At 42.9% G+C, this 26564-nt stretch overlaps 13 protein-coding genes across 13 annotated transcripts; 4 read left to right on the top strand and 9 right to left on the bottom strand. All coding sequences in view use genetic code 12, as the record gives it.

Moving 5' to 3' along the window:
- Positions 1 to 23: 23 nt before the first annotated feature.
- Positions 24 to 1757, bottom strand: PGUG_00098 (serine C-palmitoyltransferase; the record flags this gene model as incomplete). The annotated part of the gene is made up of 1 exon (XM_001486671.1): positions 24 to 1757. One exon carries the CDS (start codon positions 1755 to 1757, stop codon positions 24 to 26), a length of 1734 nt encoding a protein of 577 aa, XP_001486721.2.
- A 335-nt stretch (positions 1758 to 2092) lies between these two features.
- PGUG_00097 (putative ubiquitin-protein ligase) lies at positions 2093 to 4198 on the bottom strand (the record flags this gene model as incomplete). Its single annotated transcript, XM_001486670.1, has 1 exon — positions 2093 to 4198. The coding sequence occupies one exon, from the start codon at positions 4196 to 4198 to the stop codon at positions 2093 to 2095; it is 2106 nt and encodes a 701-aa protein (XP_001486720.2).
- Positions 4199 to 4680: 482 nt separating this feature from the next.
- PGUG_00096 (uncharacterized protein) lies at positions 4681 to 6591 on the top strand (the record flags this gene model as incomplete). Its single annotated transcript, XM_001486669.1, has 1 exon — positions 4681 to 6591. The coding sequence occupies one exon, from the start codon at positions 4681 to 4683 to the stop codon at positions 6589 to 6591; it is 1911 nt and encodes a 636-aa protein (XP_001486719.1).
- A 118-nt stretch (positions 6592 to 6709) lies between these two features.
- PRP8 (U4/U6-U5 snRNP complex subunit) lies at positions 6710 to 11941 on the top strand (the record flags this gene model as incomplete). The annotated part of the gene is made up of 1 exon (XM_001486668.1): positions 6710 to 11941. The coding sequence occupies one exon, from the start codon at positions 6710 to 6712 to the stop codon at positions 11939 to 11941; it is 5232 nt and encodes a 1743-aa protein (XP_001486718.2).
- Positions 11942 to 11949: 8 nt separating this feature from the next.
- PGUG_00094 (uncharacterized protein) lies at positions 11950 to 14313 on the bottom strand (the record flags this gene model as incomplete). The annotated part of the gene is made up of 1 exon (XM_001486667.1): positions 11950 to 14313. The coding sequence occupies one exon, from the start codon at positions 14311 to 14313 to the stop codon at positions 11950 to 11952; it is 2364 nt and encodes a 787-aa protein (XP_001486717.2).
- A 228-nt stretch (positions 14314 to 14541) lies between these two features.
- Positions 14542 to 15363, bottom strand: ECI1 (dodecenoyl-CoA isomerase; the record flags this gene model as incomplete). The annotated part of the gene is made up of 1 exon (XM_001486666.1): positions 14542 to 15363. The coding sequence occupies one exon, from the start codon at positions 15361 to 15363 to the stop codon at positions 14542 to 14544; it is 822 nt and encodes a 273-aa protein (XP_001486716.1).
- A 367-nt stretch (positions 15364 to 15730) lies between these two features.
- On the bottom strand, positions 15731 to 16276 carry ARF1 (Arf1p; the record flags this gene model as incomplete). The annotated part of the gene is made up of 1 exon (XM_001486665.1): positions 15731 to 16276. The coding sequence occupies one exon, from the start codon at positions 16274 to 16276 to the stop codon at positions 15731 to 15733; it is 546 nt and encodes a 181-aa protein (XP_001486715.1).
- Positions 16277 to 16571: 295 nt separating this feature from the next.
- PGUG_00091 (uncharacterized protein) lies at positions 16572 to 18320 on the top strand (the record flags this gene model as incomplete). The annotated part of the gene is made up of 1 exon (XM_001486664.1): positions 16572 to 18320. One exon carries the CDS (start codon positions 16572 to 16574, stop codon positions 18318 to 18320), a length of 1749 nt encoding a protein of 582 aa, XP_001486714.2.
- A 117-nt stretch (positions 18321 to 18437) lies between these two features.
- Positions 18438 to 20843, top strand: PGUG_00090 (uncharacterized protein; the record flags this gene model as incomplete). Its single annotated transcript, XM_001486663.1, has 1 exon — positions 18438 to 20843. The coding sequence occupies one exon, from the start codon at positions 18438 to 18440 to the stop codon at positions 20841 to 20843; it is 2406 nt and encodes an 801-aa protein (XP_001486713.2).
- Positions 20844 to 20857: 14 nt separating this feature from the next.
- On the bottom strand, positions 20858 to 22438 carry EMP46 (Emp46p; the record flags this gene model as incomplete). The annotated part of the gene is made up of 1 exon (XM_001486662.1): positions 20858 to 22438. The coding sequence occupies one exon, from the start codon at positions 22436 to 22438 to the stop codon at positions 20858 to 20860; it is 1581 nt and encodes a 526-aa protein (XP_001486712.2).
- Positions 22338 to 24302, bottom strand: PGUG_00088 (polynucleotide 5'-hydroxyl-kinase; the record flags this gene model as incomplete). Its single annotated transcript, XM_001486661.1, has 1 exon — positions 22338 to 24302. One exon carries the CDS (start codon positions 24300 to 24302, stop codon positions 22338 to 22340), a length of 1965 nt encoding a protein of 654 aa, XP_001486711.2.
- A 181-nt stretch (positions 24303 to 24483) lies between these two features.
- PGUG_00087 (uncharacterized protein) lies at positions 24484 to 25110 on the bottom strand (the record flags this gene model as incomplete). Its single annotated transcript, XM_001486660.1, has 1 exon — positions 24484 to 25110. One exon carries the CDS (start codon positions 25108 to 25110, stop codon positions 24484 to 24486), a length of 627 nt encoding a protein of 208 aa, XP_001486710.2.
- A 304-nt stretch (positions 25111 to 25414) lies between these two features.
- Positions 25415 to 26287, bottom strand: PGUG_00086 (alpha/beta fold hydrolase; the record flags this gene model as incomplete). The annotated part of the gene is made up of 1 exon (XM_001486659.1): positions 25415 to 26287. The coding sequence occupies one exon, from the start codon at positions 26285 to 26287 to the stop codon at positions 25415 to 25417; it is 873 nt and encodes a 290-aa protein (XP_001486709.2).
- Positions 26288 to 26564: the final 277 nt, after the last annotated feature.

Here is a 26564-nt window from a genome sequence, read left to right as displayed (position 1 = left end):
TAAATTAATTAATTAATGAATTTCTAATAGTTGATAAGTTCATTAGTAGATGACAAGAATGATGCTTCTGATGCATAGCGACTGCACACTTCGGGTACCACCGCGCTCAAAGCCTTGGATAATGCGTTTAATTCTTCTTGCTCCACTCCCACTTTGACCATTACCATCAAATGTGGAGGCGTCAAAGGCAAGTTTTCGTGCTTGAGAATGTTGTGGGATCTTGTGATAAGTATTCCATACTGCAGCAAACATCCGTCGATTATCTTTTGCAAAATGAAAGATTCCCAGTTGAGACTATGACTAAATTCGTTTAACGTGCGTGAGGGTTTCCCAGTGTTCAAAAATTCAGCACTACCGTAAAATAAGGGGAATCCCAACGACTCTCTGTATTTTTCATTTAATTGTAAATGAATGATCGGGGAAAGTTTCTCTGATACAATGGAAAGGTATTGGGTAGGAATAGACTTTGCCAAGGTAGCACGGACAAATGAGATATTGTCATGCAACTTCGACACCAACTTCGACTTACCGTCTTTATCCAAATCTTCTCCAATTTCACGAAGAGACTGGGAAGCAGCACGCGCAGAATAAGGAGGTAAAGAAGCACTGAAAACATAGGCGAGTGATGAGATTCTTTGATGGTGTACCATTGGATTAACTCCAACACAGAACCCACCAGATGAGGCAAGAGAGTTTGCCAATGAACCAATAGTGATAGATATTTCAGATCTTGGAATATCAAAGTGTTCAACCACACCTCTTCCAGATTTGCCCAATGAGCCAATAGACAAAGTTTCGTCAAGAAAGAGCCTATACTTGTACTTGTTCTTCAATCTCACAATCTCTGGCAATTTGGGCAAATCACCTGTGTTGGCAAAGAGTCCTTCTGTAACGATAAAACGTCTCTTTATTGGCTTTTGTTTATCGAGCACAGGCTTTATCTCCTTCAAAATTTGCTCCAAGTGCTCGGTATCATTATGATCAAACCACTCTATGTCACAGCGACTGACAATCAATGCTTTTTGGATCGCGATATTGACACCACTGTCCACAACACAAAGATCTCCACGTTTCAAGAAGGCGGGTATGACGGAACCTGCAGTAACAAAGTCCTGACCATATATGATCGCCTGCTCTCCACCAAAGTAATTTGCCAAGTCTTCTTCAAGTCGAACATGTACATCTTGAGTTCCGTAGAAATTTGGGGGCCCACAAGCACCAACACCAGTGCTAGATATAGTGTCCTTGGCAGCTTCCTTAACCCTTTCACTCTCATTTAAATTCAAAAAGTCGTAACTTGCAAGGTTGACGACTTGCCGTTGGGTACCTTTTGAATGCTGCAGAGAAACAGATATATGGGCTCCATTCTGTCCATGAATAACTGGGACACACTTGAGTTGCCATTTCTCCTCATCGGTGACAGGATCCAAAAGTGGTTCAGGTTTCCAGTCGGCACAAAGACCGTCAATCTCCCGCTTTGATAACTTGAGCACATCCTTGTTTTCCTTTCTTTTCGACATCAAGAAATAATGTACTGCGAACAAGAAGAGGGCCAACTCGAAGACAGACCGAATGGGATCGTTCTTGTACGACAGTCTGATGTACCTAAGAATGATAGGACCACCTGGAAGCCTATCTAAGAGGTTCAAGTACAGAACAAAAGACTCAGAGAAGACAGTGGCCAAAGCTCCCAAAGACGGTGGGAGTATCATGGTAGTTGTGGCGGTTGCCGTGGTAGTTGTTGTGACGACGGTCATTTGAGGCAATTTTTGTCGGTCCACTTAGTTGAAAAGTCTGCTCAGCACTCCCTTGAACTATAAAAAAAATGGGTACAATAGGATCCAACGTTGTTGTCACACTCCAACTCCTATGAATCTTCGCGCGCGACACGAGTTTTCAATGGGACCGCGGATTCCAGATGCAGTCGTTGGTCGGCCGGCTTATAAAGGGGCTGCAGGATTTCAAGCCTATTGCGGCAAGGTGAAGTAAAGTTGATGTAAAGCTATGTATAAATTTTTCTTGGCTGAAAGAACTAGCCCTGGTATTCTGGGCACTCTCTAGCAGCAATGCAATATTTCCCCAATTTTATTTTTCAAGGTATGTAGACCTTGGTAACTCCGTCAACATGTCTGCGGCAGCATACACATCCATCCATACCCTTTGTAGCAAGGTTAATCCGACATGATCCACATACGGAAAAGCACCGACATGGCCAGCTGATGAATTCACGAGGGTTGATTTGGCATACAACGCAAGGGTACGGAATATCATCGTCGAGGTCGTCGTCTCCGTTAGTGGCTTTCTTCAGCCTCTTGTCTCTCTCAATCTTTCTTTCCATTAATAATTCAATAAGCTTACTTCCGTCGTCTTTTTGCATGGTTTGCTTATTGAATCGTGAACGAGTCAAAATTCCATCGTATTCCAATCTGTAGCGAAAGATGTTGGCAAAGTCTGGCTGGGTCAAATCAGTCAAGAATTGCGTATCGACTATCTCACCAACATCTCCGGGGTCATCGGATTCAAAGTCGCTCTCCAATTCCGATTCAATACCAAGATAGTCACCAGATTTGTCGTTATCTGTCCAAGGTTGGTCAATAAATTCCAATAATTCATCTGCCGAGTACGCATTCGTGTCAACGATATTTTCTTCATCTGAGGTGCCCTCTTCATCAGAACCAATTTCAGGGTTCACTGCCCCTTGCAAGTAACGAGGCAACTTTGGTTCATTGTAATCTCTTCCCAAAACTTTCCGAAACACTGGCTGCATCAGCTTGTCAACTACCAAGCCATAGACGAGCTCCATTAAGTTTCCAACCAACTGTTTCATTCCAGAGTACTTTTTTCTTAGTGAAGAAACATCTTTCATATTGCGAGGAACTTGCTCACGGATCGTTACTCCTTCATCATACATCCATGTCGAAGAAGGATTTTCGATCATATTACCATACCCATGTTGCGTAGCATGTTCAAGTAGATGAATGATGTCTGAAGAACTCCTACTCTTTAATGCATTTACATGGTCCCCAAACTTTTCCCAGAGTGATTTTTCAATCCAAGTTTCCTTGCTAGCTGGAACACCACCAATTTCACTCACATAGCTGAGCTTTCCAGCCAGGATCAAAGCGAGCTCACCAAGCTTGAGAATGCCAGTGGTGAAATCGTCCTCGAGAGTGAGTCCTGCAAGTCCCCGTGTTGCCGAATTTTCCGAGTCTTCAGGGAATAAGAACGTAGTGTAATCCAAGTTGCGCCATTGGAAACCAGTACCAATGACGGCGACGAGAAAGATGGTTATGGATATAAGCAACACACCCACGATTATGACCTGGGGAATGAACGACAACCAGAGGATGCTGAAAAATGGAACACGAGCAACGAGGTATGCTAAAAAGGACAATGATATGATGGACAGTGGGATGAGTCTAGTGCGATTGTTATTAACAAGAGCTCCAATGTGGATATTAAGGTAGCTGAGGATCAGGAAAAATGAGAGCATGAGCAGTTGTTCTGTGGTGGGGACTGGGCGACGCATACCAAATACTCCATAACCGGAATCATCGCTGTGGAATGCAACTGAGAGCTCGAATAATGTGATGAGACTCTCACTATATGGTTTATTACCATTAGAAACGCTCACAAATGTTTCAACGAGTAGCAGGTAGCACACACCCAAAAAAATGGGCCAGTAGATCTCGCTTGATGGCCCCACCATCACTTTGGTGCTAGGTGTAGCCATAAACTGACTTTTGGCGTAAAACTGGGGATCATATGCGAAAAAGCGATCCAGAATAAGACGCAAAAACCACCATGATTTCCCTTCAGGAGTCCCAATCTGCCGCTGGACATTTAATGCCACAAGAACCCGATAGAGGTTAAACCCCAAGACGGCAATCGCAGTACAACGAAGAAATATCGAAAACCATCGCCGTACTTGCTGGCTCCAATCATGCAAAGAACCATCTAACTGATGTAAAGATGGCCCGTGTCTCCGTCTCTGACTCGGAGCTGCCAATACCAAGATTCTATTAAGCGTAAGTGCGGTCATAAAACATATTAAAGCATACAGGGAGCAGCAGTAGGCAGCTATGCGTCCATATCTGTCCCAAGATAGGCCCTTTTCTTCAGCCATTTGCATCTGCTCGTAGATCGCGGTCCCTAGAGCGCCGAAGAAGCTAGTTTCTCCCTCGGGTAACGCGTCCATGGTGCCGAATTTGTAGTTTAGGGATGTCTTAGGGATGTGGTAAATGTAATACGTCAGTGCGCTTGCAACCGGCCTACATGCAGATTCGCGAGAGATCGATTAGGCATGACATAAGCTAAACGATTGCAAATTGGTATGGTTGAGGTGATGTGGGATATGTGCTCTTGACTCCATACAAAACAATAGTGACCTACGGCCCATCCACATTTAATGGAATTTGGCTTAAACTTGTTATTAGCCATTGATGCTAAATTTGAAAATATGCTAATTTGGGGAAAACGTAAATCTATCAATCTTTCACGAATCACCCACCCATATCCAGAGTAATCCATTCACCATTCCACCATGCCACCATTCCATCCACTTCCATCTCTTATCTCAGCACCTTACTATTCGGCTGCCCATCTAGTCTCATCATCGAACCTGCATACAACACAATATCCTAGTGCGATGGCCATCTTTACACTGCTGTGTAAATAACCATGGTTAACAACGGTCGTCCCCCGCCTCCTGGGAAACCCCAAAGACATCATAATGATGGAGACACCAGAACGAATAACGGATCGGGAGCACGAGACCCTTCTAGACCTATTATACCCCCTCCACCACCAAGTAATAGAGCTCCTCCTCCACCACCTAGAACAGTAAATGGCCATCCTCCTCCTCCGCGAAGTACTGGAAGGCTTCCCCCACCACCTCCAGGTAGATCCACCACTACAGGAGCACCACCTCCTCCAAAACGACAAGCTGGACCACCACCTCCTCCACGAATTGCATCATCTCTTCAGATATCGGAGCGAGAATTGGCTGATAGGAAACGGGTCTGGCTTCAATTACAAAAGAAACGATACTTACACCAAGCCGTAAAGCAGAAGGGAACTTTGGTTCACCCAAAAAAGGTCGACATGCCTCCTGAGCATCTTCGTAAAATTATACACGATCATGGCGACCTCTCGTCCAAGAAAATAGCATCGGACAAACGGTCCCATCTTGGCTCCCTCAAGTATATGCCTCACGCTATTCTCAAGCTTTTGGAAAACATGCCTCAGCCCTGGGAGGAGGCGAAAGACGTAAAGGTTCTCTACCATATCACTGGAGCTATTACGTTTGTCAACGAGATTCCTCGAGTCATCGAACCAGTTTATACCGCTCAGTGGGCCACAACCTGGATAATGATGAGGCGAGAAAAGCGAAACCGTAAGCATTTCAAAAGAATGCGATTTCCACCTTTTGACGATGAAGAGCCTCCTCTAGATTGGATGGAAAATTTGGAAGACGCAGATCCCGCTGATGGCATAATTATGGAAAATAGCGACGTTCCAGAATGGCTATATGACCCCAAACCATTGATTGACGGAAAAGAAGTGAACGGAGACTCGTACAAGTGGTGGAACTTGGAAGTCAAAACGATGTACGACCTATACAAACTTTCCAAACCAGTCCTTCCCGAAATTACTGATTCAAATTACTTTTACCTTTACGACTCCAACTCACTACAAACTGCCAAAAGCTTAAACGTTGCTTTACCTGGAGGACCAAAGTTTGAACCGCTTTTCAAAGATAAAATCAATAATCCCGAGAGTGAAGATTTCACAGAGTTCAACTCGCTTGATAGGATCATTATAAGGATTCCTGTTCGATCCGAATACAAGGTTGCGTTCCCGTTCTTATACAACTCATTTGTGAAAGCAGTTAAGCCTTCGTGGTACCACCACCCTCTCCGCTGCAATCTCCACAACATTCACGAAAACATAGATATTCCATTCTATTTCAACTCCAAGTTCAACACGATTACACCTCACAAAAGAAGAAGTCGGGTAGCAAAAGAAAAAACAAGTATCGACTACAAATTACCTGAAAACTTCTCTCCATTCCTTGACGATACTGCGATTACTTCACCCGAAATTTCAGGCTCCATTGAACTTTTGTTTGCGCCTTATCCATTCAACCGTCGAAGCGGCCATAATGTTAGAGCAGAAGATTCTACCATTGTGAAGTCTTGGTATCAGCAACGGCCACCCAGGGGCTCTCCCTTGAAGGTGAGAATCTCTCATCAGAAATTGTTAAAGGGTAAAGTATTGAATGAGCTACACTCTCAGAAAGCTGAAAAAACACGCAGAAATGTAAAGCTCCTCAAGAGCTTAAAGGCAACAAAGTATTTTCAACAAACTACCATTGACTGGGTAGAGGTAGGCTTACAGATATGTCGCCAAGGTTTCAACATGCTCAATCTCCTTATCCACAAGAAGGGACTAACGTACTTGCACTTGGATTACAACTTCAACTTGAAGCCAACGAAAACGTTGACCACCAAGGAACGAAAAAAATCTCGTTTTGGTAACGCTTTTCACTTGATAAGAGAAATCTTGAGAGCCATCAAAAATCATCGTTGACTCACATGTACAGTTTCGTTTAGGCAATATCGATGCCTACCAGCTCGCAGACGGCTTATACTACATTTTCAATCACTTGGGTCAGTTGACAGGAATTTATCGTTACAAGTACAAAGTCATGCATCAGATTAGGGCGTGCAAGGACTTGAAGCACGTTGTTTATTCAAGGTTTAACAATGGTATTGGAAAGGGTCCTGGTGTTGGTTTCTGGCAACCAGCATGGCGTGTGTGGATATTCTTCTTGAGAGGTATCATTCCCTTGCTTGAAAGATGGTTAGGAAACCTTCTTGCTCGTCAATTCGAAGGACGCAGAAGTAACGATGTGGCCAAAACGATTACTAAACAAAGAGTGGATGCATACTATGACCTTGAGTTGAGAGCACAAGTTATGCATGATATCTTAGACATGATTCCCGAGGGAATGAAACAGAACAAATCACGAACAATTTTGCAGCACTTGAGCGAAGCCTGGAGATGCTGGAAAGCCAATATTCCTTGGAAAGTTCCCGGCTTGCCAGAACCAGTCGAAAAGATTATCGAGAGGTATATCAAAGCTAAAGCCGACGGATGGACGTCAATAGCGCACTATAACAGAGAACGTATACGTCGGGGAGCCACTGTGGAGAAGACTGTCGCCAAGAAGAATTTGGGAAGACTTACCAGGTTGTGGATCAAAAATGAACAAGAAAGACAAAAAAGCTTTGCAAAAGATGGCCCGTACGTGTCACCGGATGATGCAATTACTATCTTCCGCAACATGACCCATTGGCTTGAAGGTAGACGCTTTCAACCAATTCCATTCCCTCCTCTATCCTACAAGCACGATACCAAGTTATTAGTATTGGCTCTCGAGAATTTAAAAGAACAATTCAATGCCAATTCAAGACTAAACTCATCACAAAGAGAAGAATTAGCATTGATTGAACAAGCTTACGACAATCCACATGAATGTTTGGCCAGAATCAAGAAATTTTTGTTGACCCAAAGAATCTTCAAGGAAGTTGGTTTGGAATTGATGGACTATTACACTCATTTGGTTCCAACCTATACAATTGACCCCCTTGAAAAAATCACAGACACATACCTCGATCAATATTTGTGGTACGAAGCAGACAAGAGACAATTGTTCCCCAACTGGATAAAACCAAGTGATAATGAAATTCCGTCATTGTTGGTGTACAAGTGGTCCCAAGGAATCAACAACTTGACTGACGTATGGAATACATCAGGTGGAGAATGTAATGTTCTACTTGAGACAAAGCTCAGCAAGGTGTCAGAGAAGATAGATTTCACTTTACTTAATCGACTTCTCAGGCTCATCGTTGACCCAAATATTGCGGATTATCTTACATCAAAAAATAACGTCAGTTTGACGTACAAAGATATGAATCATGTCAACCAGTATGGGTTAATTCGAGGACTTCAATTTGCATCATTTTTGATCCAGTATTATGGTTTGGCACTTGATCTTTTGATATTGGGATTAGATCGTGCTAATGAACTTGCCGGTCCTCCTCAGCTGCCTAATGCGTTCTTGCAATTCAAGAACACAGAAGAAGAAACGACAAGCCCCATCAGACTTTATCTTCGTTATGTTGATAAAGTATATATATTCTTGCGGTTGAATCACAACGAAGCCGATGAGTTGATTCTGGATTATCTTTCGGAGAACCCAGATCCCGATTTCAAGAATATTGTTGGTTATAACAACCACCGCTGTTGGCCTCGAGACGCTCGTATGCGGTTAATGCGTCATGATGTCAACTTGGGACGAGCAGTGTTTTGGGAGATTGCCAACCGAGTTCCTTCCTCCGTGACTTCTATTGAATGGGAAGATACATTTGCTTCCGTATATTCAAAGGACAATCCTAATCTTTTGTTCAGTATGTGTGGCTTCGAAGTTAGAATTTTGCCCAAGATTCGCTCATCAGATGTAACATCGTCAAGTGAGGGTGTTTGGGACTTGATAGATCAGCAAACGAAGGAAAGAACGGCGAAGGCATACTTGCGTGTCAGCAATGAGGAGATTGAAAAGTTCAACAGTAGAATCCGCCAAATATTGATGTCGTCGGGATCTACGACTTTCACTAAGGTTACCTCCAAATGGAACACTGCGTTGATTGCGCTTTTTGCCTACTTTCGAGAAGCAGTTGTATCTACTGAAAACTTATTGGATATCCTAGTCAAGTGTGAGACAAAGATTCAAAATCGGGTTAAAATGGGCTTGAATTCGAAGATGCCAACGAGATTTCCTCCTGCTGTATTTTATACTCCCAAGGAATTAGGCGGTCTAGGCATGTTAAGTGCGTCACATATATTGATTCCTGCCTCTGACTTGCGATGGAGTAAGCAGACAGACACCGGTATTACCCATTTCAGAGCCGGTATGAGCCACCAGGAAGAAAAAATGATACCTACAATCTTTCGTTATATTCCAACGTGGGAAAACGAATTTTTAGACTCACAGAGAGTTTGGGCAGAATATGCCATTAAACGTCAAGAAGCAATGGAACAGAACAGACGTTTAACGTTTGAGGATATGGAGGAAAATTGGGACAGAGGTATTCCTAGAATAAGCACCCTTTTTCAAAAAGATCGCCATACACTTGCTTACGATAAGGGTCACCGTATAAGACGGGAGTTCAAACAGTATAGCATGGCTAGATTCAACCCATTTTGGTGGACTAGCAATCATCACGATGGTAAATTGTGGAATCTCAATGCTTACAGGACCGACGTTATTCAAGCATTGGGAGGTATTGAGACAATTCTAGAGCACACTTTGTTCAAAGGAACCGGGTTTGATTCCTGGGAGGGACTTTTTTGGGAAAAGTCGACTGGTTTCGAGGATTCCTTAAAGTTCAAAAAGTTGACAAATGCTCAGCGTTCAGGATTGAGTCAAATACCGAATCGTCGGTTCACGTTATGGTGGTCGCCCACAATTAATAGAGCAAACGTTTACGTTGGATTTCTCGTTCAGTTGGATCTTACTGGTATATTTCTCCATGGTAAGATACCAACCCTCAAGATTTCATTGATTCAGATTTTTAGGGCTCATTTATGGCAAAAGATTCATGAGAGTATAGTCCAAGATATCTGTCAGGTGCTTGATAAGGAGATCGATATGTTGCAGATTGATTCCGTGGAGAAACAAGCAATTCATCCAAGAAAGTCATACAAGATGAATTCTTCTTGTGCAGACATTGTTCTTTCAAGCTCATACAAGTGGAATGTCTCTCGTCCATCTTTACTCTTTGACGAAAATGACTCTTTTGATGCTGTGTCAGCCAAAAAATTCTGGATAGATGTTCAATTGCGGTACGGTGATTATGATTCCCATAATATTTCCAGATACACCAGAGCCAAATTTTTGGACTATACCACGGATAACACTAGTTCTTATCCATCCCCAACTGGAGCCATGGTTGGAATTGACTTGGCGTACAACATGTATGATGTTTTTGGAAACTGGTTTTCAGGCTTCAAGCCGTTGATGCAGAGCGCAATGAAAGAGATAATGAAGGCTAACCCGGCATTGTACGTGTTGCGTGAACGGTTGAGAAAAGGATTACAATTGTACCAGTCTCAACCTCAAGAGACTTTCTTGAATTCCAGCAACTACGCAGAACTATTCAGCAACGAAACTCAGTTCTTCATCGACGATACGAACGTCTACAGAGTTACCGTTCACAAGACTTTTGAAGGTAATCTTACTACGAAACCTGTCAATGGATGTCTTTTCATGTTGAATCCGAAAACAGGTCAGTTGTTCTTGAAAGTGATTCATACATCTGTTTGGGCTGGTCAGAAGAGACTCGGGCAGCTTTCGAGATGGAAGAGTGCTGAAGAGGTTGCCGCATTAATTCGTTCACTTCCTCGAGAGGAGCAACCTAAAAGATTAATCTTAACTAGAAAAGGAATGCAGCAACCAATGGAGGTTCATACTCTCGATTTCCCCAACTTGTCTATCCGGCTGTCTGAACTTCACTTGCCATTTGCAGCTTCCATGAAGGTGGATAAACTTGCCAACGTCGTCTTAAAGGCCAAGGAGCCACAAATGGTACTTTTTAATCTTTATGATGACTGGCTTCAGAGCATTTCAGCATATACCGCATTCTCAAGAGTGATATTATTGATGAGAGCTCTTGGTATTAACCAGGAGAGGACCAACTTGATTTTGCGCCCTGATGCCAGTGTTATCACCCAAGAGCACCATCTCTGGCCATCATTTTCTGATGAACAATGGATTGAGGTTGAGGCTCAATTGAGAGATTTGATTTTAAACGACTATGCCAAGAAGAATAATGTCAATATTCAGTCGTTGACTCAATCCGAAGTTCGTGACTTGATCTTAGGTCAAGAGATCAAAGCGCCATCGACCAAGCGCCAGGAAGCTACAGATACAAATGGCAGTGCCAATAATGGTATAGCTAATGCCAGTCAACAATTGACTGCTATGAAGACAACGACACACAATGTTCATGGAGAAGAAATAGTCACCGTGACCACCACGAATTACGAACAGCTGTTATTCGAGTCAAAGAATGATTGGCGTAATCGTGCCATTGCTTCAGGGAACCTCCATTTGCGGGCGAAGAACATTTTTGTATCACCATTTGATGGAGATGACGATGATGAGAACCCCATCTGTATCATGCCACAGAATTTGCTCAAGAAGCTCATTCAGATTTCAGATGTAAGAACCCAAGTTGGTGGATTTCTCTACGGAGTTTCCCCTCCAGAAAATTCTCAGGTGAAAGAAATCAAGTACATTGTTCTTGTACCACAAATTGCCAACAGTCATTCCATCAAGTTGCCGGAAAAGCTTCCGTCCGCGAGCGGCCCACTAGAAGGTCTCGAGTTGCTAGGATGGATACACACTCAACCGAACGAACTGAGTCTCCTCACGCCAGTGGAAATCAAAACTCTTGCAGAGTTGAAAGCCAACAACGAGCAGTGGGGAACTTCGTCGGTGACAGTACTGGTGGCATTTACTCCTGGTTCGGTTACATTAAACTCTGGAGTGTTGACTGAAGAAGGTTACAATTGGGGAGCCACAAATTTCGATTTATCTTCTCAAACACCCCAAGGATACTCACCAACTTTTACCCAACGTTCTCAGATAGTTCTTTCAAACCGAATTGTGGGATCGTTCATGGTTCCTGATGATGGAATTTGGAATTACACCTTTTTGGGTCCTATATGGAATCCAAAAGACTCGTATGGTTTAAAAATTGACATTCCATATCCTTTCTATCATGATTTGCACCGTCCAATACATTTTGCGACTTATAATGAAATTGAAGGAGGTGACAAGTTGGAAGCTACACAAGAAAGTTCATTAGCATAATATAACGTTTACCAGTGTCGTACAGAAATAATATGGTCTTCAATAGCAAACATCAATTTTCTCAAATCATGACGAGAGACATTCTCCTTTAACAATAATAGCTCCAAAGAGTTCTTTCCATTCATATACTTGAGAAATTTGTAGAACACAGAAACCATGGCAGGTGTAAGTTTGCACTCGTCAAAGATGATTTTGTTGATCCATTTTCTCTCCAATGACGAAGCCCTCCCCGGATCCAAAATAATGGTATCACCATCTTTTTCCAAAACAATATCAGTATTGTAAGGATTCGAATTAACTCCAATCCCACTACTAGGCAGAGACGACGGTTTGTTGGCTCTCGTACGACGAATATTGGCATCCGATGGACCATCGCTGTACGCCTTTGATGTGTTATCCGTGGCAAGTAGCTTATGGTATTTCTCGACACTTGGAGTAACAGGGTTGCTTCGTTTTCTGCCAGCCGATTCCTTCTCTATATCCTCTTCCACCTTCATCTTAATTTTCTTGGAGATTTTGAGCCAAACAAAAGTATGAAGTTGAGTCACATAACCATACTTCATGAGCCAGCCTAGCGCTTCCATATAAATATCACGATGGTCTTTGGAAGGAATAGCCGCAGCAAATTGTTTTGGTTTACGGCTCAGGGCAGAAAGTAGCTTAAGGAAGTGTGGTAACGAAGGAAGTGATGAAAATGCGGCTTTGAAAGCTTTGATGTCGTTGTAAAGGTTGAATGAAAGGGGTGCCATGGGTGACACGATATAGACAGAGCGTGAGCTTAGTGGCTGGATCACTCTTGCTCTCCTCCAGTATACCAAATGGAAAGCAAAGGACTTGACTTCAGCTATATTTGACTCCATCTTTTCGTGGTGGTTGAGTTTGTGAGCTAATCTTTCTAGTGATTCGGTAGGCTTGATGCTATGGATGAAACGGGCAATTGCACTCTGTGGTTCTGCGTTAATGTCTCTGATAATCGAGTTCGGGTCGTCAAGCAATAATAGAGAGAAGTATATTATGTCGTCAGTTTTGGAACCAGAATCTGTCTGAAGTGAATCTTCATCTGCATCATATGTGCTTCCTGGAGTGATACTACTCAACAGTCCTTGCATGCCATATCTTGTAGTCTCACCGATGTTAATCAACCCGGTACCGGCAAGCAAATTCACAGTTGTAGACAAGTAAGACCCTGGTAAATGTGGTACAGTAGGCTCAGGTAGCGAGTGGAACTCGGTCTTGATGGGTATTTGAAACGATCGTAGCTTTTTGTTCACGAATAAGTTTGCAATATCATGCTTTGATATCGCTTCATAGCAGTCCTTGATCAGACGACAAAGCGAGGATCTATTGACGAGAAATTCATGCAAACCTTCGTCGTTTCCTTGTGATAGTCTGTGGTCTTCCTTAAGTTTCGAGATGAGCTTCACTTGCTTCCATACATAATCGTGCTTCAGTTGTTCATATCTTAGCACGAGTGCCAAGCGAGAGATAACAAAGTGAAACATCTCGTCCACACGGTAGTTGTATTCTACCACTGGCGGGTCCATAATGAACACAAGATGAAACATGCTCATAGTGGCCCTCAGAGTGGAATTTGAATTCTGCGAATCTTCATATAACTGCCCATCAGCCGAAACTTTAGAGCCCGATCTTGTTGACTTTGTTTTTGTCTTGTGTCTCCACAGGCCGTTATCGTAGCAGTGTACTGGTAAACCAATGAAAACATGATCATCAACCGTAATCTCGAATCTTGAGTTGCACATCAGCCTAGGTGGACATAAAAGTTCACACAAATATTCCTTGTCGAATCCAAGAATATTATCTTTCGCTGTCTGAGCCGAAGAAGATTTACGGTTCGAACCCGAGTTACGAGAACTGCTACTTTGTTGTGAGTCAGAAACCTCAGAAACTGTCTTTTTAAGGTTATTGGAAGATGGGCTGTTATTCTCTTGCGAGATGACTGGTTGGAGTTCTGGTGACAATGGTGCTCGTAAACGCTCCTTTCCGCTGGATCGACGGCGCTTTTCTTCATCATCTAAAAATGACAATAAATCTTTCTTAGTTCCCATATAATAGTTGACATTGCGGGAGTCCCACTCTTCATTGAGAAGAAATTGCTCATCACTGAAATCACTTTCTTCGGAAGAGAGACCATCATCATCTTCATCATCTACCTTGACATTGGTTTTCTGTTCTTCTGGAGCATTATTTTGATCATTATAGTCTTCGTTATCTTCATGGCGGTTTCGTCGCTGAGACAGAGTTTTGTCAGAGCTTAGTTCTGGAGGGTACAGGAACACCAGCGTAGGTCCACTGTGCGTGGAAATGACGAGAAAGATACCCAATAGACTGGGATTGGGAATATTAAAGCTCATAAACGTTCGCAGCAGATTACCATATAATTAGGCTGAGAATCGCAGTGAGAATTGGTTCCATATCGTGCAGGAGCTGCACCCCAGCCGGCTGCAAAAACGAGATGAATATGAGGAGGCTCTAATGTAAACCGCCAAATTTTCCACATCATTTTCAAAATTGGACGGTATTGGCTACACCAAGTAAGACGAATACATAAATTCAGTGAAGTTTGCGATAAATATTCATAACTACATCTTATGTTTGATATCCTTTTGAGCCAATTTCATGAACCGCTCCTGAGGAATACCTGCGACCCATCTTCTTAAGCCAATAACCGACTCTCTGGAACTGGCAGCACTGATCTGCGCATCCCTGTTGACTTTGAGCAACTCCTTGTTTTCAAAGATAGATGGGTAATACAAGTTCTCAAATTGACCTTCCAAATCTTTGCGCACCTGTTCGTTGAACGCTTCAGTAGACAATTTCTGGTCCTTGTAAGACTTATTAAAGAAACCATTTTTTTCAAGGATAGTACCAGGGATGGGTCTAGAGAAAAGAAGTGCTTCAGAAGCTTTTGCCCAGCCAAGTCTCATGAACATGGAAGCACTGGCACCACCTTCTGCAACCAAACCCAAGTTGGAGAATGGCGCAAGGAGGTAGAATTTCTCCTCATCATTCACGTAGATCAAGTCACAAAGGCACACAAGAGCAGCACTCAAACCGATAACCGGACCGTTTAAAGCGCAAGCAAGTACCTTCTTGTGATTCATGAACACATCGGTAGACCACACATTTCTACCGGTAAAGTTTTTGAGCCAATAAGGGTACGAGAAGATCTCAGAAGATTCAGCGTTTCCCAAGTCAGAGATGTTGGCGCCAGCACTGAAAAAACGTCCCGTGGATTGAAAAAGTGTCAAAACCGTGTCTTCATCTTCATCAGCTCTCTGAAGAAGCTCAGTCAAAAGTTGGTATTGAGGACCATTCAAAGCATTGAGCTTTTTGTCAAGGTTCAACGTGATGATGGCGGTTTTGCCCTTCACTTCATACAAGATATCTTCTCCCTCAGACATGGTGAAATTATTTCTCCAAAGTACCCCAGGTTATATGGCTTAAATAATGAGGAGAACCGAGGAACCGCAACTTCCTGTATATGTCCTGGATATGCATGCGCGGAGACGGTGGCCGAGGCAGCCGGAATGGGGTGCGAGCCATGTACAGAATGCTATTTAAAAATTAAGGTTAGCGGGCACCAATGGGGCAATACCCCTCCGGATATGATTCGGTTAAAGAGATTACCCCAATTGTGAAACTACCCACACGACTATGAAATTCTACATGGCGATATATTCGCAACATGTTGCATATGAAACTTGGTGTATAGAAACAATTTATTACATTGTAGATGTGATGTTTTGTCAATCGACCCACAATATTAGATTAACCTGACTTCTTCAAGTTGGTGGATAACCACTCTAAGCCCTCATACAATCCATCTCCCGAGGTAGCACAGGTGGACTGGATGTACCATGGACGTTGACGAATCGAATGCAATCCCAACTTTTCCGTGATTTCTGCGGCGTTCATGGCATTAGGCAAGTCCTGCTTGTTGGCAAACACCAACAACAACGCGTCTCTCAACTCATCTTCGTTCAACATTTGTTGTAATTCTTCTCTGGCCTCAGCAACACGATCACGATCGTTGGAATCCACCACGAAAATGATACCCTGGGTGTTTTGGAAGTAGTATCTCCACAAAGGACGAATCTTATCTTGTCCACCCACATCCCATACCGTAAACGAGATATTTTTATACTCGACGGTTTCCACGTTGAATCCAATAGTAGGAATCGTTGTAACGATCTCACCCAACTTCAACTTGTACAATATGGTGGTCTTTCCTGCTGCATCAAGTCCCACCATAAGGATACGCATCTCCTGGTTGCCAAAAAGGCCCGACAAAAGCTTGGAAATTGTCAATCCCATTGATGATTCGTGTTTGAGGGCGTCGAAACTCGATTGTGCGGTTGAAATCTCAACGTGTGTGCAGGACAAGAGAAGCAAGAGACTGATGGAAAGTAAGAGGGAAAGAAACGATTTTGGTTGTTGTCGCTTTAAGAGAAAGGTCAATTCACAATAAAGCAGCAGATCTATTGAAAGTACTTTATACAGAATTTATGGCCAGTTAGCTCGACTTTAATAAGTTACCTATTCTGTACATTATGCAGGAAATTCTTCCAGTCCTGCAGTAATTCACAAATCCTACTCGCTTAACTGTGACATGAAGGTAATACATCCGTCAGTTCCTTTGCGGAGCCCATTATCCATCACAGAGCCAACAGAACCAGCATTTGCTGATGCAGCAGAACAAATACGTGATTTGGCAGATTTTGAGCTGGAGAGTAAGGTGCCATTATTTCTGTTTGACAACAACGAGTACAATGTTTTGGTTAGAGACTTGGCTTTACTATGGCGGTTACCATCCTCGTATCAAGTTTTGATGCGTATGAGCAAGTATGGAGTCAAAACACACCTCAAAAGGACTACAACCACTGAAAACAATCACCTTTGGAGTCATGGACTTATCTCTAAAGACGATACCGATAAACGTCAATTTTATCTCCCCTTCCGTTTTCTCTTGTCCATTCTTACCAATAAGGAGATTCTCATTGGGGAGTCAACTAATGAAGCCAACAGCGTTTCCTCAGCTCCTGTCATTAATCCTCAACTAGAGGAGAACCAGATCAGTATCAACCAAGTATTACCTCAGTATGGTGAAGTTAAATCGACTCTTGACCTCAATTTCTCCACATTCAACGCTTTAACCAAGGTGGCAAAGTTCAAGTTTTACAAGACATTGCCCATGTTCCAACGTTTGCTTCCTCCCTCGAAACTTCCTCCAGCCGATTTGGAATTGCTCGCTCAGGAAAACGTCCTTCCCCCCTTAGAAGTACAACAACCAGAGAGGCCAGACCCAGCGTCAGCGCCAGCGAGGTCAGAGGGACATGGTCCCTTAAAGAGAGGCCGCAAACCAGTTAGTCGTAGGCCTCTTGGAAAGATCCGCAAGTATTACACCAGTATCGATCCCAATACGCTAGATTTGACCGAGTCTTTAATTCCAGGACAAGGGTACATCCAGGAGTTCAATATCAACCACTTGTGTAAAGTTCCAAACTATTACGCCTCTCGAGGTACACAACAATCTCCTGCATTCCCGATTAAAAAGCCAGAAACGAAGGTGCTGAAGAATATGCAGCAGCTATCTTATTCGGAGCTCGAAACCACTCTTACCAAATACTACTACACAAAGACTCACAGAGGAGTCGGTAGTGGTAATTACAAGGACGCTGCGTTTGCAAACAAGTTGAATAGAATACCTGCGTCTTTAACTGTGATTTCAAAGTGTCATAAAAGTCCTAAGCAGTTGCAGCGTATGAGGAAAAGACGCGCAGATATGAACATAAAGGGCTTGGTACATGAACTGTTTCACAACAAAGTCATCAAGGAAGCTTCCTCAGCAAAGAGAGATGAGGTGGAAGATCACAGCAATATCGAAATGCTCCATGCTAATCTCCAGTACAACTTACTTGTCAACAGCTACAGAGAAATAGCTCGAGAAACTTGGGATCGATATTACGAATTCAAGATGACAGACTTTGACCAGTTGACAATGCTTAGGAAGGAGCAAGTCGAGAAGCAACAACGAGAAAATGCTATTCGAAAACATTCGCAAGATCCCAACGCCGTCATACCTCCAGAACTCTTACATCCTCGTGTTACAGTGGTCAACAACATAGTCAACCCCACCACCTACAAGGAAATTACCTCCAAGTTACCACTTGAACTTCGAAACGATGAAGAAACTGCAGCCACCAAAGTGCAGCCTATAAAAAAACCAATACGTTTAACCACGGTATATCCCAACCCAATGAATAGCGATCTTGCTTTCAGTGTTGAAAGCGTTCGAGTCCCCAACTCCAACTCCATTGGCTGGGACAACATGAAGAAGTATGGAGAAGACCCCATATAGTAGTAGTTAATACACAGGACAATCGCCGCAGCCTGCGTGCCGCGTCGAGACAATTAGCGTGCATATTGGTTTCGATATTGTCACCAAAAATCCTCCACGAAATCAATTACCTGCCATATGTCATTCGCAGAGAGTTTTTGGACTCTGGACTACGAGCTGGGTATTTCTGTACTCTTCGAACAAATAAGGCATGGCATTGTAGAAAATGACGATTTCATTCAATTATTCACCAAACGCATGGAACTGGAACTCATTTATGGTTCTCAACTAGAGTCGATCCAAGCGCTCAAATCCACCGGTAAACAACTGGACAACGACGAGTATGTTTCATCGATAAAGAATGGTCTCGTAAAGATCAAAGAGAATTTCGCTCGTCAAGGAGAATACCACAACCTTATTGCCTCCAACATTCAGCTTCAGGTTTTGGAGCCTTTCACCAAGTGGAGTAAGGAACACAAACAACGCGTCAACTATTCAGAGGCCACTCTTGCCGACAAGCAGAAGGCGTTCAGAAGTGCAAAGAGCCACTTGGACAAGCTTCAAAAGCGGTACTTCAACAAGTGCCGTTTGATGGAGGAATTCAAATCGCATTATTCAGAGGAGGAAATTGAAGCTGAAATTAGAGACATGGAATTCTCCAAGTCTAACGTAACAGTCATTGAGGACCTAGAGGAACAAACGGTCTACGCATTGGGTACCTTCAATTACGACGAGAAATCTATGCGTGCACTTCTTGCCGATATTCTTAAGAGCATCAACTTATCGTCTCATAAAGTCCCTATCTTGGGAACATACCACAACGTTACTCCAGGGAGCACAATCACTCAATGGCTTCTCGATAACATGCCTCAGGTCAACAAAAATATCGTCAAGGCCGAGGAAATTGGGCAAGCTCTACTTAACCACGGCTTCATCAGAGGAATAGGTACTATGAGTGGCGGTAAAAGCTTCATCAACTCCTCTCAATACTTTTACCAGTGGAAACCGCTTGCTTTTGAACTTGCAAGAGTGACACAATTGATGAATAATGACGGAGACATGAACAAGTCAACACTTGCCAAAGGACCACAGTTTGGAGACTACTTTGAAGATATGAAACAGGCCATTGGTGTGGGAGCAGTTGACTTCAACGACCGCTCACAGCTTCAGAAGCTTATACAGGAAGTTGACCTTTTGGACTCACAGTATTATCAAAGTACAGTGGACTGTGATAAGCTTCGATGCGAGCTTGAAGAGTTGATTATGGATCACCTTACGTTCATGCAAAAGTGCGAATTAGACCGCTTGAAAGCTCTCAAGCGGGCAACTTTCGACTTCGTATCCTGCTTCTCCGATGAAGTCGATGCTTTAAAGAAGGTTATTGATGAATTGAACATCTTGGAAGAAACAATTAACCCAGCTAATGATCTCAAATTTCTTATTGAAAACTACTCCACTGGACATTTCAAGCCCAACGTCATACTATATGACAATTATTATAACTCCAATATCAAGCAAACGTTTGGCGTGGATTTATCGGTAAAATCACGTCTCGACCACAAAGTTGTTCCCCTTTTCATCCAATGCGTTTTGTCTTACTTGGATCACATTTATCCAGACTTGGAGAATGATGAACAAAGAATAAATTTGTGGATCAAGCCCGTGCTGCTTACCGATGTGCACCAACTTCGTTTCAAGATCAACGACGTTGCAGACCCAGCCCAAATTAATGAAGTATTGAAGAAAAGTGATGCTTCAGTAGTCACAAATCTCCTCAAACTCTACTTTTTGGAATTGCCTGACTCTGTGATTCCATATGCATGTTACGATGTTATCAGGTCGTTATACACCAATTACCCCACGAATTCAAAAGAAAAGCAAGTGCACGATTCGCGGATTAATGGGTTGCAAAATGTTCTTCTGGAACTCCCCAAGTCTCATTTAGCTACTCTCGACGCCATTATGACGCATCTTAATCGCCTCATTCAAATTATTGGGTCTAAGGACGAAAGTATCGCTGCTGATTTGAGATTGAAAATGTCTAAAGAATTCGGCCACTTATTATTGAGGCCAAAGCATGATGGAAGCAACGTCGACAGCTCTAAGAATGACAAGCATCAGTCAAGTCTTATTCTCGATTTATTTGAGAACAAAGATTCCATATTCAAGGAGCTTCGGAGAAAGAATTCTTCCAGAGCCGATTCCTCACAAGCAAAAAGTGAAAGAGGTGAACCCGCAAAGAAATCCAGCTTGGAGTCTAAGCTACAACGAGCAGTGAACAAAACAAAAAAGAAGAGTGAAACGAAAAGCGAACTTCCCGAGCTTCCAACTACGCCTAAGAGGAGTCCGGCACCTTCATTGAAACGCTCAACTTCTCCTAATAAAAAGAAGTTGAGTACGATATTGAATGACTCTAGTCCTAGTTCTAATCGTGAAAAGCCTAAGAAGAAGAGCGAAGAAAAGGAGAATACTACAAAGACATCAGACTCTGTTGATCCATCGGATGATTCTAAGGACGATAATGAAGTTATTTTGGTTGACTAAATAGTAATAAACCATCAAAGCAACTTGGAGTGCTTGATATCATGTCTCAATCTGTAGATGAAGATACTCAACACAATAATGCACAAAATTACTGGTGTCAAAACCCACCTAACGATTGTGGTGGTTAGTTCCGATGAAGGAGGACGAAGTTGTTGTTGTTCATTATACTGATGAGTAATTTCCTTGTGGTTAGCCATCAAAAGATCGACTTTTTTAGATATTTCGTCCATTCCATGCTGATGCTCTCTAACCTCTCCTATCACCTTTTGGTTCAAGTTAGATAACGCATCCACCATGTTGGAGAACTGGTTGGTAATTGTAGCTTGGAATGTCTCGAGGTTACCTTGGAGCTTGTTTGCAGCATGACTTTCGTAATCATTAGTGTTTTGGGTGTTTGCAAGATTTGATATGGATTTTTCAATGGCTTCGAGTCGAGCGACAATATCTTGCAATAATGCTTCTTGACTCAAAGAGCTCCGTTCCTCCATCATTTGCTTTTGATGTAAACGTGTTCTCTCCATGAGAGACTGTCTTATTTGAGCTGGAGGAACATGGTCATCTTTATCGTCAACTACCATGGTTTTGTATTGTACTTTCAATTGACCATCTGCCATCAATCCATGGTCGTCAATCGCATCTTCTGTTAACGAGGACCAAACCGACAACTTGAGTATCTCAAAGGTTTCCAGTGATTGCAGGTTTATGTTTCCGGTAACTCCAAACTTCAAGTCATTTGCCGATGTTGGAATGGTGATACTGTCCGTTTTGAAGCACAAGTTGTTGTCAACCTGAACCTTGAACCATTTTCTTTGCCTTGAATATGACACCCTGATGGTAAAGGGAATGTTAGAGTCAAGATAGTTAAATACACAATTGCCTATCGAGTCACTGAGGGAGGTCTGTCGAGCAATTGAACCATCGTTCATGAATATTTTTAAGCCTGCGGCATCACGATTGTTCATCACAATTTGAAAACCATCGAAGTAAGAGGGACCACCATAGTTTTCAGTCGCAGACGACGAGATAGGAGTGTTCTCAGGATCGACAAACCAAAACGCCAATCCGTTATCTTGGAATTGAGCATCTTGATTCACTTGTCCAGTTGATCTAAATGTCAATTCGGCAGTCCATTCATCTAGTGAGTTTGCTAATTGGGCAATCGACCACAAGCTTCCTGTACCTTGGTCAAGGATCAACCTTCCAGTGTCGTACCTGAGGTTGGTTGTTTGCCAAGTCAAATCAAGGTCGTGCACGTCGTTGATCTGAAGTAAATCAGGAAGCGATTGGTGTCCTGGTTCTAAAGTTGATTCACCCTTGGTGTTTCTTAGCTGATCCACATCGGGTATTATGGCCGAAGCAAGCCCTACAATTGCTGTGAGAGCCAGTAATTTCATTGACTTCATGACGTCGCTGTCAGAACTTGAAATTTTATCTGGTGCACCCCAATGCACCAGGCTCGGTAAAGAAGTTGCACAGTTTGCAGCTACTGGAAAATCATCGTTGGCCCCTACGCATGACGTTTCGGCGCATCTTCCACACACCAGCAACCTTGTTGCTTTCAAAACTGATATAAGGAAGTGGAAGGTTGCTTCCATCGGCCGATTTTTTGCTTACTGATTTGAGCAATTCTGGCTTGAGAAACTCTGCTGGAGGAATGTCGCCCTCGCCTTTAACCATTACCAACTTCATTCCATTGGATAAATGCTTCTCCAAGTTTTCTTTGACGGAAAATGGTAGGTAAATATTAAAGCAATGTCTCGCAGTATCGATACTGTGGATCATGCCAAGTCCCGCAAACAGGACCTCAGTTGCTCGAAAATCGATCATATCAGAGTATAATGCCAGTCTCATGATTAGAGGTTGGTCGGGAGAAATCAGTTGTAGTCCTTGGTACGAAGAGTAGTACTCGTAGTCTATAAGGTAGAATCCAACGATAGAGGCATCCAAAAGTAACGCAATATTATCCTTGCCAACTTCTGATGGATCCACATTGAGGAACAGAACCGAGTTCAAACCGCAAAACGATGGGTCTTCTTCAACCTGGTATGGTAGTCTCAATGGGGGTTTATCTAGAATGTGAGTTTTGAAATCAAAGTGCAGTCCGCTTGGAGTGTTTTGCCTGTGGAAGTACAATAGCTTATTCCAAGTTCGTAATTGAGATGGAGAGTACTTTGATTGATGGTAAATTCCTTGAAAAATGTGGGATTTTTTGTGGGTGATTGTGGATAGTATGTCAGCGTTTTCAGGGCTCCCTGGATCGAGACTTCCTGATAATAAGATTAGATGGTCTGGTTCGAGTTCATTCGAAATGTTGTTCAAAATTTCCATTCCAAACCCTTTGATCCAACCTGGTGTATTTATCACAAGATTTATTCCCTGTGATTTGAGCTTGCTTATGAAGCTATGCAAAAGTGATTTGGCAATGGAGATGTATAGGTCTGGGTGCTGTTGTGGGGTGGTGAACCCATAGTAGTGTGACGAGACCACTTCATGGGGATTGAAGAGATACATGCCATAAATAGGCTCATGTATGAGTGTAAGAGACAACGTAAACGGAGCAGAAAACTCGGATTGACCCGGGTCTAGGTCCAAATATGCCACTGGAAGTCTTTGTTTCAATAATAAGGCGTTCGTAAGAGTCTTTGAGAGAGTTGACTTGCCGCTGTTCTTGTTGCCTATTATCATTGTCACACTGGATTCGAGGTCCTCAGTTATATTCTCGCATAAACTTTTGAGATCTGTACCCCATACTGCGTCAAGATTCATTCCTAAAGACCCATTGTTACGGAGCACAATCTCGAAGGTGTATGACTGGAAGAGTCGTTCCATCTCTCCAAGCAGTTCAACATCGGATTCTCCACCAAATCCAAAGAATCTCTTGAACGGTCGCCAGTACAGTCCTATATCTTCTACTCCAGTGGAGTAATTGGCGATCATCACTACAGACTTATAGTCGCTCGAAAATAAATGCTTGTTATGGTCGTTTTGGGTATCTCGAACACCATCTCTGTCTAGAATCTGCGTACTTGAAATCATAGGAAGTGACTGGGAAAAAGATGCAACAATTGAAATTGACCTTTCTGGGTCGGCGTGGTGGTAATCAACCTCGTTTAACTTCACTGCTCCTCGTTGTACTGTGATTTTACATTGGCCCGAAACAAGAAGATACTCATTTGTTTTGAGTCCCACGATTATATGGTCGTCAAAAACTAGAAAATTATCATCGTCGGGAATAAACCTTGACTCAGAGATCTCGGGGACTAACACTAAACGGGATACCGATGGAGTTATTGTTGGAGTAGCACTACTGGGTCGCGTCCTATCGGAGTCTATAATCTGCTTATCTTCTACTTCTTCATCGGAAGAACCAATTTCGTATTTTATTTCCTCATCGTCTTCTTCTTCGTTGCTAAAGAGCTCAGTAACCGATTTTTTGCGAAATGCAGCAAATGCACTCATAAAGGTGTACAAGTAGAGGTGATGAGACAAAGAGGCATCGCATTGTGTGCAGTACACCTATAACGGCCAGGGTATTTTTCGATTTGAGTGGTTAGTCTGTGATGTGAAATGTTAGCTATGGACAAGTAATGTGCGTTAAATTGTGCAAAAGGGAAACCAATGTAACCAATTACGTTTAGGGTTATTGGAACAACCCGGGAGGAACAAACGAATGGAAGTTATCGTAATGTTCTATCAAGTGTGCTATCGTTTCATAGGCATCATATTCAGCACATTCGGGTTCCTTACAGTGAAGATCGGAGAAGAAATCCTCGCCAACCCGTTCAGATCCCACTATTGATGGCGAAGTAGAATGGCTATGGGTGCTTTCAGAAAGCGATTCTGACAATCCCTCCGAGGCGTACGAAGGAAATAGGACATCACTGTTCATATGGTTTTCCAACACGTGGCTGGTCATGGTTCCACCATCAGTAAACTGCGATCCACAGTCGTATGGGCACAGAAACTCGGCCTTGTGGGTTTTGGTGTGCCGCAACAATTGCTGATTCGTGATGAAGCCCTTGTTGCACACACTGCACTTCAATGGCTTTTCCTTGGCATGGATATGTTTGTGGACTTGTAAATGTGAGTTTCTAAAGAATCGCTTGCCGCACCCTGGCTCCGGGCACGCAAAGGGTCTTTCGTTGGTATGTGTTCTACGATGCTGTTGAAGCAAGGACGGCCTGGTGTACGCTTTAGCACAGGATTCTAGGGGGCAAACGTACTTCTTTGGCCGCACGTATTTTGTGTTTTCAGGTTCAGTTAACATGCTTAGAGACGGTTCTAGCTTGGAACTTCTTGGAATTATTGATTTAGGGTTATATTAGTGCAGTCTGTCTACTCCTGGTGTGCTCGTTTTGGTTCCATTATTTTAGTTGAGAATTTTTAGTTTGGTGCAGGCTCGTCAGGTGGTCGGAGATATAAAACATACAACTAAAGACTTTCCGGTGGCAAAATGGGTACAAATGAAATCTAGTTTATGGTGACTTAAACTTGTGGTTTGATTTTTACATTCTTAAACGGTTCGTATACAATAATAAAAACGCTAAACATGGCTGCAAATTATAACAAAACTAGTGTTTTTGACTAAAAACCTCGATAATCTTGCTCGAAATCTCTTTCAAATGGGACTCGAGAGCAAAGTGACCTCCGTCAACATAGTGGAACTCGAGGTTCTTCACATCCCTCTTGTACGCTTCCGCACCAACTGGTGGGAAGATCTTGTCGTTTTTGCCCCAAATCACAAGAACTGGTACATTACTGGTTCTCAAGTATTCTTGGAATTTAGGGTACAACTCGACGTTCAGCTGGTAGTCATGGAACAATTCCACCTGGAGTTTTGTTTGGCCGGGCCTAGCTAACAAAGCTTGATCTAACGTCCATGACAGAGGATCAATTCCGGACGCATTGGGCTCTCCTTCCGTATACTGAACGGTCACATTGGCTGGATCCTCAATAAACTTGGAAAGGGCTTCAAAGAAGGTTGGGTCATCCTTGGATTTTTTCCAGTATTCTCTAATGGGTTGCCAGAAGTCGTTCTCAATTCCTTCAACATAAGCATTTCCATTCTGGGTCACAATTCCACTGACTCTTTCGGGGTGCTTGAGTGCGAGTCTGAATCCGGTGGGAGCACCATAGTCAAAGATGTAGACGTAAAACTTGTTGATTTTCAACTTGCTTAAGAATTGATCAATGGTGTCGGCAATGGCTGCAAATGTGACTTTGTACAGAGTTGAAGTCTCTGTATATCCGAAACCTGGTAAGTCCGGAGCGAGCACACGAAAGTGAGGGGCAAGGACAGGAATAAGGTCCCGGAACATATGAGACGATGAAGGAAATCCGTGGAGAAGCAAGATTACTGGCTTATCTGAAGATCCTGCCTCGCGATAGAACACGTTAGTTCCATCTTCAACACGAACTTTGTTGTATGTTGGAAAGTAAGTCATGGTAGTTATAAGTTTTTGTCGACCGAACAAGCTTCAATTGACTGTTGTAGTTTGGAATATTCACTGTCTTAAATAGTTTAGCTAAATGTGGTCACCCATCAGGATTTACTAAGCCAACAATTAGAGCTGACAATTATCGTAGGTATCCCATCAATTGCGGCACGCTCATGCCCTATGTGAGCACTTTGCATACCGCCTTACGGAATGGTCTCCTATCAAATTGGTCTCCTATCACCATCGTTGGCGCGTATGCAGGATTTTTCGAGTGCTGCAGCAC

The sequence above is a fragment of the Meyerozyma guilliermondii genome, genomic scaffold, assembly GCF_000149425.1.
Source record: "Meyerozyma guilliermondii ATCC 6260 scaffold_1 genomic scaffold, whole genome shotgun sequence".
Classification (NCBI taxonomy): Eukaryota; Fungi; Ascomycota; class Pichiomycetes; order Serinales; family Debaryomycetaceae; genus Meyerozyma; species Meyerozyma guilliermondii.
Note: the sequence above shows the minus strand (reverse complement) of the source record. Positions and strands in the feature narration are given on the sequence as shown.